The following is an 11,893-nucleotide window of genomic DNA, read 5'->3' as shown; positions in this document are numbered from 1 at the left end:
AGGATAGGAGGAGTTAAAGAGAGAGAGAGAGAGTGAGAGAGAGAGAGAGAGAGAGAGAGAGAGAGAGAGAGAGAGAGAGAGAGAGAGAGACCTCTCTGAGTTAAGTTTTTCCAGATGAGATGTTAAGGTGGGTGATCTTAATCTTAGGGCAGTATGCTTGTGTGTGTGTGTGTGTGTGTGTGTGTGTAAGTAAACAGACTGTGGTGTGTTTGAGCAGACTGTAATCATGTGTCTACAATTGATTTAAGCACAATAAACAGATTCACATGCTGACACTCTCCTTTCACCAACCCTTAACCTTTATAACTCCAGTGATCACACACACACACACACACACACATTCGTGTTTGTGCGTGTGTGCATGTGTGTGTGTGTGTGTGTCAAATGCGTGATCCACTTGCTTTTGTAACTGGTCCCATCACAAAGCTTCAAAGAATGCTTGCCTTTGAAGCACACACACTCACACACACACCTGTAAAAACATGCCAAGGCACAATGAATCAAGAATTAGGAATGTCAAATCCATATCAGAACAAACAGGAGTATAAAAGCCCTCGCTGGACACAGCAGGTCACTGCAGCTGTACAGCTGTTACTACACTTTATATCAGTAACGGTGTATTATGAAGATTATTTTGGTGGTATTTGGTGGTATTTTGAAAACTCACCCTTTCAATAGATCTTTACATCGTAATTCCCTTTCAACACTTTTTCATGTCAGTTTATCATAATGTTTTCAATAATAATTCATCAATAAAGTGTGGCAAAAAGAAAACATAGAACAGTGTTGCTTCTCTTATGATTTAGCTGTAGGAGGATTTAAAATCTAAAATATAATCATCATGTAGACCGCTTAATAATCACTGGCAGTTCATCAGATTGATCTCCGTAAAAGCTTTTCAGCACTGGACTGCACTGCCACCTGTGGAGACTGCGCTGTAAGCACAACACCAAAATAGAAATCACTCTAGCCGTCCAGACAGAGGCACTGAAATACAATTACATTCATGTCTCCCGTTACATATTATTGACGGTCTGGGTAAATATGAGCAATAATGGCTGTGAAAAAAGGTTTGAAACTTTGCTTGTGCTATTTCTGAGACGAGGAGAGAACTCAAACCAGATCTAAAATATTAATAACAAGATCTGTAGTAGATGTTGTATGGGTGCGGGCAGAGTGGTGTCTGATAGCACTGGCAGAAGAGGAAATGTTACTTTATTAATCCCCTTGCGGAAATTGAGTATCTGAATTGAACCCATCTGTGGGAGTGAAGACTCCTCTCTCTCTCTCTCTCTCTCTCTCTCTCTCTCTCTCTCTCTCTCTCTCTCTCTCTCTCTCTCTCTCTAACTCTCTCTCTCTCTCTCTCTCTCTCTCTCTCTCTCTCTCTCTCACACACACACACACACACACACACACACACACACACACACACACACACACACATATATACTGAGGACACACAACGAAGCTGAAGGGTGCCAGCCATAGTGCCCAGGTACTGGTTTGTGGGCCATTATGTGGAACATTATATGGGCCAATAATTATTTTACAATATTCATTCATTCATTCATTATCTGTAAGCGCTTATCCAGTTCAGGGTCGCGGTGGGTCCAGAGCCTACCTGGAATCATTGAGTGCAAGGCGGGAATACACCCTGGAGGGGGCGTCAGTCCTTCACAGGGCAACACAGACACATTCACTCACACACTCACAACTACGGACACTTTTGAGTCGCCAATCCACCTACCAACGTGTGTTTTTGGACTGTGGGAGGAAACCGGAGCACCCGGAGGAAACCCACGCAGACACAGGGAGAACACACCACACTCCTCACAGACAGTCACCCGGAGGAAACCCACGCAGACACAGGGAGAACACACCACACTCCTCACAGACAGTCACCCAGAGGAAACCCACGCAGACACAGGGAGAACACACCACACTACTCACAGACAGTCACCCGGAGCGGGAATCAAACCCACAACCTGCGACACTACCTGCTGCGCCACCGTGCCGCCCATTTTACAATATTGTTTATTAATATTTATTTCTCTATGGTAATAAAAATTAATAGCCTAATAATTAGAAAGGAGAAAATGTAATGTCATATTTAACTTTGACTCAGTATGACATATTTTCATTTAGGAACCAGGCGTGTTCAAATACGTTAAAATATACTTGAGAAGAATTTCAAAGCATTATAATGTTAGGTTTATAGGGCACTGCTATAGTCTTAAGTGATGCCATGCAATACAGAATGCAGCACTGGCCCTTCTCATAGGCTGAGGGTGTGTATAGCCACTCAGAACACACACAGTCAACCTCAGAGCCTCAAGGCCACAGGTCCTGCTTTCAAACTGAAAGAGGCAATGGTTAAAGAAAAAAATAGAATGTTATCTATATATGGTTGAAAGGTAGGATGGACATCTAGTCTTTGAGGGTGTTAAGTGGACCATCATTTTTGCTCTATTCCAGCGCACACCACCCCTGAGCCATGTAATCATGTCATAAAACACAAATTATTATATGTAAAAACATGCGATAGGACAGAAAACAGAAAATGTGGGCTGGTGGAGACCTTGAGCCCTCTGTTTCTAAACCGGTTTTAGTCTGAGAGAGGTCCACACTAAAGCACTTTACACCTAAAGCCAGTAACATCATGTAACCGCGGTATAAATGACATCCCCTTAACAGCCGTCATTCTGAGCCCTTATGTCACTATGAGAGCTATAATGGTGTTACAGTGAAGTGTCATTATATCACAAGGGTCGTGCAGATATTAACTCTTATAAACCGGCGATAGCAAAAGCACCCTAACCCTAGCTCAATTCATATGAATTATTACTCACTCACAGCTCATTAAAACAAGTGGAGGAGTTCAGCTGAAAATACAGTATCGAAAACGTCATATAATTCCACATTTGACTTTGTAAGTAGAAGGGGAGATATTTAATATGGTTTGAATTTGATGAAAACTTGTGTCACTCTAGTTCATATAACAGTAACATGGGTCTGTTTATGCCCTCTGTGTAAAATATGTAATTATTAGAGCTGATGAAAAATGCAAGTCTTTTGAAAGAGGATCTGATGATATGAGTTGAACTTCCCACAGGCAAGAGTCAAACTCTAGAATCTAAATTACAATATTCCTGATTACATTCTCCTGCTGTGTGGGGGAACAGGAACACTAAGGAAATGAAAAGGTCTTAGAACACACTGCAAAACACATCACAAACCATGGCTCAACATTCACTCACTCTCCTGAGGTATGTATATGGTTGAATAGTCAAAACAAATCTGTAAATTTGTATGATATAATTCATTCATCCATTCATTGTCTGTAGCCGCTTATCCAGTTCAGGGTTGCGGTGGGTTCAGAGCCTACCCGGAATCACTGGGTGCAAGGGAGGAACACACCCTGAAGGGGGTGACAGTCCTTCACAGGGCAACACACACTCACACATTCACTCACACCTACGGACACTTTTGAGTCGCCAATCCACCTACCAACGTGTTTTTGGACCGTGGGAGGAAACCGGAGCACCCGGAGGAAACCCACGCAGACACAGGGAGAACACACCAAACTCCTCACAGACAGTCACCCGGAGGAAACTCACGCAGACACAGGGAGAACACACCACACTCGTCACAGACAGTCACCCGGAGGAAACTCACGCAGACACAGGGAGAACACACCACACTCCTCACAGACAGTCACCCGGAAGAAACCCACGCAGACACAGGGAGAACACACCACACTCCTCACAGACAGTCACCCGGAGGAAACCCACGCAGACACAGGGAGAACACACCAACTCCTCACAGTCACCCGGAGGAAACCCATGCAGACACAGGGAGAACACACCACACTCCTCACAGACAGTCACCAGGATCAAATATAAAAAGCGGATAGTGTAAAACTAAATATGAAATTCATAAATCGTTTCATACTTAAGATGGTATGGTCTGAATGGATTACATCTACCGAAAAATAACAATATAAAGATTTAAAAAGTGCACTGAATCACTGAATGTATTTATACATAGAGTGGAGTTTCTTCCTATTTCACGTCATGGAATATATGGTAGTTCTAAATGTGGGTCCTGGCATGAATACCATGAAGTGACTTTATATAAATGCCCAATAGATGGCGCTATGGTCACATGTTTCCAGTCATTAAAACGCACGAGTGTTTATGCCATTCAAGCCCTGATGTTTACTTCCATGCAGAGCATAAACACTGAGTTATAGCCGCTGTCTATGTAGTGTCTTTCATTTGACAAAGAATAAAAGTGCAGCCTGATTTTCCTTCTGCTGAATGAAACAGTATGAAAGTGTGGTCTCGTGTTAATGCTAGTGTTGTTGGGGGATTAACCTGGAGACTTGGTGCTGAATGGCAGCATGTAGGGTTGTCGAGGTGGCAGCATGGGAGAGGAGGGCAGTGAGAGGGAGACTCCTCTGGATAAACTTAACCTCAGCACCTCATCTGTGGGGTATGGCTGAACTGGGAGAGGGCCGCTGCCCATGTGACTTGGAACTGGAACTGTGAGACCTCCCTCCAGAGATTTATGATGGTAACTGGGGCTGAGGGATTCTGCACCTTGAGAATGAAAAAACAGAAAGTGACAGAAAGGCAGTGGAGAGAGAGAGAGAGAGAGAGAGAGAGAGAGAGAGAGAGAGAGAGAGTTAAGTTAGTTAATTACTCATATCATATCAAAACCTCTTAAAGGCGTGAATGAACACAGAAGTTACATAGAGCAGTTTCTGCAGTGTTGAGCCCAGAGAAGCAATGACAGAGGCTGTGTTCTCCCTATTACAGATCAGTGAACCTTCACGATGGTTTTGAAGCTGTAATTTTAAGGTAACAATTCTACCTAATGTTACTTTAACTCCCCTGTTTTGTGCACATTTCTAAATGAACAATGCAATGGACAAAATGGCGTGCAAGTCACGTTACAACAGTGCAAATTAATGTTACGTTTTTTTTACTCTAAAGACCGGCAGTGGTGCAGCAGGTAGTGTCGCATTCACACAGATCCAGGGGCCAGGAGGTTGTGGGTACGAATCCCGCCCCGGGTGACTGTGAGGAGTTGGTGTGTTCTCCTTGTGGGTTTCCTCCGGGTGCTCCGGTTTCCTCCCACAGTCCAAAAACACACGTTGGTAGGTGGATTGGCGACTCAAACGTGTCCGTAAGTGTGAGTGTGTGTCTGTGTTGCCCTGTGAAGGACTGGCGCCCCCTCCAGTATGTATTCCCGCCTTGCGCCTAATGATTCCAGGTAGGCTCTGGACCCACCGCAACCCTGAGCTGGATAAGGGTTACAGATTATGAATGAATAAAGACCGGCGGTTTGAAATTATATCAATGCCTTATGTCTAGAATTGTGATGTGGAAGAAGAAGGGCTATACTAACCATGCAAAGGGATTGAAGCCTATTATGCTTTCCTGGACTCTCAGCCACAGACAACTATAGCATCACCTGGTTGTTCTCCTGATTATAGGGCTGTTCATATGCATGCAGTTTGCACAATGCTAACTACTGGCTCTAACCTTACTTTGGTTGCTACTTTAGCTTCTTAGCCAATAGAGAACAAAGTGGAAAATAGGAAACAAAAGCAAACTTCAGACGCCAAACATGTCTAGACTCCTCTACTACATTTTGTGGTTTAGAGAAAATTCGATTTTCTCTTGCTAAGTCACGGTATGCGTCTAATCTGCTTCGGTCTGAGTCTGACAGAAATTGTCTGGGGGTAAAAATCTCACTGTCATATACACAGCTGATTGTCATCATCAGTGTCTTCTCAGTTTCGATCTGCATCAGTACTGTTTACCACTGAAGCAATCCCAAACACACAGAAAGCACTTTTCTCTTTTCGCATGGCGTCCAATTGGACGTCGTTTTGCTTCAGCCACTTCATCTTGCCTCCACAAACCTCATTAGATTGATCATTACCAAGGGTGCTTTTCTCTCCAGCCAACGAAAACCACAATGAAAACACACAGACGGCATGCCAGGGAGACAGCAACTCCAACAGTAACTCAGTCCATTTCCCCTTTCAAAAAGCAGCTCCTCTGGGGAAATCTGAGAACAACTTAAGAGTCGTTTAAGGTTCCAAAGCAAACACTGCAGCCAAAAAGCAGCCCCCCTCTGTGGGCCAGGGTCTAATATAGATGTTTTAATGCCTAACCTAGATTGCAGGCATCAGAATGCCTAGAACCCACTTTTCACTAAGCTCTGAAGACAGCCCCACAGCAGCGCTGCTGAAAGATTGACGACTTTCACAGAGTCAAGGAAAACATAAAACCAGCTTGTGTGAGTGTGTTAAAAATAAAAGTACTAGGATGTGTTCCAATAAATGAATGTCCTGCCAAAAGTGTAGCCTACCTCTAAAACCCCAGACCTTCGCACAAACAGAGAAACCATGAGGAAAATCTGTTCACTGTTACCCACTCCCACTCCTGAAAAGTCTGTGTGATGCTCTATCTACGCACTATGAGAGACAAATTTGGACGAGCTGCAGGAAGAGCGAACAAAATCACTTTGTGCTGACATTTGCTGATTGAGTGTGAGTCTGAGTATGTGTGTATGACTGTGTGAGGGGAAAAAATTGAGTGAGAGGGACATGGAGAAGTGAAATAGAGAGATTTTATGGTGCTGGAGGTCAATGAAGTGTTGAAACTATTAGAGGTTGGCTGCAGATGTGAAAATGGTCCAGTATTGGTTTCTTTTTTGCGGTCTGCCATCTCAGCCTCCTAGTACAATCCAACAAATCGAATCTAACAAGGAGAACTATCTCCAGACAGCGTTCATAATGCAGCAGTCATTTATTTATTTCTGTCACACCCACCCACCCACTAAAACCCCATTCATCCTGGATTAAATATTTATCTGAGTATAAATTATTTAGATGTGGAATCAGGGTTTGGAGCTCAAGAAGGGCCTTCACTGAAGCCTGAAGCCTAAGCTAAATATGGAGAGATCAAATGGGACAAAACTTATGAATTGAAGCAAGCGGACAGCCACGGTTGGTTTTTATCTCAGAACAAATATCAGGCCTGCGGCCCTGCAATGAATGGCCTTTTAAATGTGTTGAACTGAGGAAATAAAAATGGTTTTGATTCACGTTGAATTGTGCCGAACTCTTCTCCAGATCCTGCTGAAAGGCGACACATGCTGCAAAGGAAGCAGAAATCCTGGAAAATCTGGAATGTGTCAGGAATAGCCCAGACGCACCCAAAGCTTATGATGTGTGTTTTCACATTCCCTTACAACACTCTCACACACACACCTTAGACCATCAAAGAGACGTCTCAGACAGACCCCAAAACTTCACCTGTGGGCGGCTGAGGGAAGATCTGACCTGGGTCTGGTTTACAGAGTACCTTTTAGACAAAGACTGTGTGTGTGTGTGTGGGTGTGTGTGTGTCTGTGAGTGTGTGTGTGAGAGAGAGAGAGAGAGAGAGAGGAGAGAGAGAGTGAGTGAGTGAGAGAGAGACAGAGAGAGACAGACAGACAGAGAGAGAGAGAGAGAGAAAGAGAGAGAGAGAAAGAGAGAGAGAAAGAAAGAGAGAGAAAGAAAGAGAGAGAGAGACAGAGAAAGAGAGAGAGACAGAGAGAGAGACAGAGAGAGAGAGAGAGACACAAGGGGTCGTGGGGGAGATATCAGTTTGCCTGTACAGAAAAGAATAAGGGACAGGGGTGAAGTCATACAGAACTCAACACATGGCAAGATGTGAGACAAGTGTGAAAATGTGAGGAGGAACAAAATGGCCACTAACATTTCTGAGCTTGTGCATCTGGGAAAATCTAATATGGTCTCTGTCAGAAAAAAATGAATATATGTTTGAAATACTATGCAAGTTTAGGCACCTGAGGAAATGAGATTAAAAAGCTTTTTATCTGAGCACTAAGAGCTCATTGGCTTAAAATCTGCAAAGGAACTTCCTTTTATTTTTTTACATTTTACTTTTACTGTAAGTATGTTCTTGTATCTAGAGCGGCATGGTGGCGCAGCAGCTAGTGTCGCAGTCACGCAGCTCCAGGGACCTGGAGGTCGTGGGTTCGAGCCCTGCTCCGGGTGACTGTCTATGCCACAGGAAGCAGGAAGGCATTAAAGTCGAGATATTTAAGAGTGTAAATGAACCATACCATGTTCATCTCCCTCTTGTCCACACCACAATCCTCTCACCCTTCCTCTGTGTGTGATTATCCTTCTCTCTTGCTCTTTCTCATCTTCCATCTGTTTTTTAATCAGAGCACATATTTTCTAGCCCTAGTGTTTTAAAAGTGCTAAACAGGAGTGATTAATTTACATACCTCTGTTGTGATGGGTTCACCAGTGCTCAGAAGTAGCCTACGTGATTAGTTCACTGAAAAACATTCAGTAAAAATAATTCCTGTGCTAACTCCGACAACTGTTCACAACATTTAAACCACATTAACCCTCCTGGTTGGGAAGAGAAAAATTTACACACATATATAGTGTCGGCAAGAGCACATGGGCCCTGTAAAATATAAAGGAGGGGCATTAAAAAATAGCAGCTTGAAGTTGTTGCATTGATAGAATCGGCCACCCCTGACATCTGGAATGCAATCCACTTAAAAACAACATCCTGTCTCTTTAGTTTTCTACCAGCCATAACGTTTCATGAGCACAGACTTCTTAATTACTCCTTGACTGACACATAAACAAGTTTAAGTGTTCCAGAAGGCCTTATCGATATTGATATCTTGCATTCTATCCAACTAGGCTTCTCTGGCCTGTAGACAGCTCCTTTAGAGCAGTATGTACCAAAGACAAGCCAATAATATGAGCAGCAGGGGAAGAAACAGAACGTGTGTGATCTGTGAGTATGTCCAGTCAACACCAGAAGTACAGATGGGCATTAGTACTGAAAAAGTTACTGGTACACTGTCAGAAAAAAGGGTAATGTACACGTAATATAAAGGTACAGACAGCGTAAATGCACCTTCAAAAGGTTTGCCATATGTTGTAGAGTCCAGTTGTGTTTTCTAAAAGTACATTACGTACTCTTCTCCAGAAGGAAAGCCTAACATTTGTAACTTGACATACGAGAACTGTATTAAGCAGAAAATCTACAAATATACGGTATGTAGAACATTTATGTTCCCTAATTAAAGGTACTGGATATGTACCCCTTATTGTGCCAACATTTAAAGGTAATACCACAGGGACAGTTTTTCTGAGTGTACCCGGACTGTATCAACTACAGACTGCAGTCTGTATCAATGTTCGCATGTGCTGGGCTTGAACCATAATCTGGCACTGATTTAATGTGAATCAGTACTTGGTCGAACCAATTTAATTCGGTTTGGATCCTTAAAGGCTAAGCACCAGCGATATGAAAGTGTCAAACAAATAAATACAGTGGAATGTGAGTTCCTAACTTGTGTTTATTGATAGTCAGAAAACATGTTATTTCTTACTAATTCAAGGAATAAGGTTTAAATGACCGTTGCCGGTGTTCGGAAACTCTAAAAGGCGTCTTGCCTGTGACGTAGATGGTGGACAACAACTCTAGAAGCTGCACTTAATTTAATGCAAAATGACGAAAAGGTGTGTTGTTTTTGGCTGCAATCATTCAATGTACAGTGAGACATCTGTGTACAAATGGCCCAAAGATCCCAAAATATCCAGAAAATGGACTAAATTTGTCCACTTTAAACGGGCACTTTGGAAAGGACCCTCCGCTCACTCCGTTATCTGTAGCTCATTTCACTGGCGCTTTTCCAACAATATGGGCATGTAAGGACACCAACGAAAGGTGTTCAAGAGCCTCTGTAACATGGAGGTAAACAGGGTAAGGACACTTACTTCACCTGTTTTAGTTGGTGTTAGTTAACGTTAGCTTGACTTGCTAAACTCGGTGTCTCAGATTATACTCGGCTACGTAGCTGCATTACGGAGGTTTATAGTGTCGGATGAATTCGAGTTCGACTTCGATCACATTTACAAGAATAACGGTACCTCTAAATTTGAGTTTAGCTTATTGCTAGGCTATTGTCATGAATAATGTTGGTTATTTAGCTAGCTAGATACTGTCATAACAGTCAGTCATAACGGTGTTTTACCGCGGCGTTGTTCAGCTGTTGTCCACCAGTGACGTCACGGTCGCGTTCAAGAATTTCCGTAGGGAGCTCGGGTTTTTCCGTCAATTTAATAAAATTGTCAGTTTTAAAGCAAATTAAGCTGCTATTTTCATTTTAATTCATACTTATATCTGTCAGTAACTAAAATAATGTGAAATATTCATGGAGGTCCATTAAGTGGTGCTTAGCCCTTAAAAGTACCACAATTGATACACAACTCTAATTATGATGACACTTTGTCTTTCTTAGGTTAAATATGCACTATACAACAATAACCAGAGTATTAGAATGATGATTGAATTTTAGATCAATATGCCACTGCCATTGATGTCACTATTTCGCTGATGCATATTCTGTGCTCCAACTTGTCTATCAAACTCCGACAAAAAAAATCATCATGAACATTGTGTATTATAAATATTCCTATAAGTGTACAGAAGTAACCAGAAGTGCTGTTCCTAGCATCGAAAATCAGTATTGTACTTTCAAATGGACAGAAGGCTGTTGGTGTGGACAGCCTGTGCACGCCCCCCCCCCCACAAATTGAACCCCCCCTTCCCACCACCCCTAGTGTCCAGTGACACAGAGAGAGGCTGCTGAGTCAGCAGGACGTGGGCACCATGACAGCTGAGATAACACTGAGAATGGGCTTGAAACCTGAGACCTGCTTACTCACAACATAAGCATTCCTCTGTACATTCAAAACACCAAGACAGCCTGCTCCCACAAACAAAACACATACAAGCTCTTCAACAAATATGCATTCCTATCTTAATGGCACAACTAGATTCATAAAAGTATGTGCACCTTATATGAAAATTAGCTCGGATTAATAAACAAAATACAATGATTTTATCCAGTGTATTCACAGTTGTTCTAAATCCATTCAGTGAGGATTAGTGGCAGAGGTGTATTATTATGTTATCTTAGCTAACCATGAGTCATGGGTGTAAAATTAGTTGTGTAGATAAGGGTCTAACAAAGAGGTTAAAAGGCACCATAGCCATGCCCCCACACTATGGGTCTCGCTGTAATTGCCTATGTCTACTAGAACTAGGTCTTTGGTTTGGGCCTTAAATGACTTACAGTGGTAGATAAGACATAAGGCACAGCAAATGTGAAGATACACTGCAAATTCTGAATCACTGCACAAGAATGAACAAATGAAAATGAATACAAGCCACAACACTATAGACGTGGACACTAAAAGAGAGTGGAATGCTTTTTATGCCAGCAACAGTGAGTATAGAATTTGGTTTCCACCTGTTGAATTCTCACTGTCAAATACTCATTAGCCTTCACAGACTTATATCTGTTTACATTCCTCGAACTTTTCATGACCAGAGAACCCACAACATTAGTTTAAAATGACTTGGAACCCAAACACACACACAAGGCCTGACTCATCACCTTAACCTAGAGCTACACTGTACATCAGTCTGCACCTATCAAAGATCAAATAGGGCCTTCCATTTCACAGCTAAATCCCTGGATGCAACCTTTACTGAGCCGCTGGTTCAAAGCCAAAAGAATGCTAAAATCCAATACTCTATTTCCGGAATGTCAATACATGAAAGCGAGGAAAAAAAACCCAGACAAAGCCTTTTTCTGAACGGATTAAAAAGGTCAGTCCTGCCAAATGAAATGAGAGCGAGAGAGGGGGAGTGTGGAAAGGAAGAAAGAGGGAGTGAAGGCATGTGTGAGCGAGAGGGCTGCAAATGAGTGAGTGAATGCATGTGTCTATGAGGAAAAGAGGTAGTGAATGAGTGACTCTGCAGGGGAG

The 11,893-nt window shown here is 42.6% G+C and overlaps 1 protein-coding gene across 2 annotated transcripts in view; it reads right to left on the bottom strand.

Annotated features, from left to right (window-relative positions):
* tanc1a (tetratricopeptide repeat, ankyrin repeat and coiled-coil containing 1a) overlaps positions 1–11,893 on the bottom strand; it is an 80,733-nt gene that overhangs the window by 53,837 nt on the left and 15,003 nt on the right. For both annotated transcript variants that reach the window (XM_066664973.1, XM_066664974.1), the window contains exon 3: positions 4,377–4,601. In XM_066664973.1, coding sequence (XP_066521070.1) covers positions 4,377–4,601 — 225 coding nt within the window. The remainder of the gene's footprint in view (positions 1–4,376; positions 4,602–11,893) is intronic.

The sequence above is a fragment of the Hoplias malabaricus genome, chromosome 3 (assembly GCF_029633855.1).
Source record: "Hoplias malabaricus isolate fHopMal1 chromosome 3, fHopMal1.hap1, whole genome shotgun sequence".
Lineage (NCBI taxonomy): Eukaryota > Metazoa > Chordata > Actinopteri > Characiformes > Erythrinidae > Hoplias > Hoplias malabaricus.
This window is presented reverse-complemented; position numbering and strand designations above follow the sequence as displayed.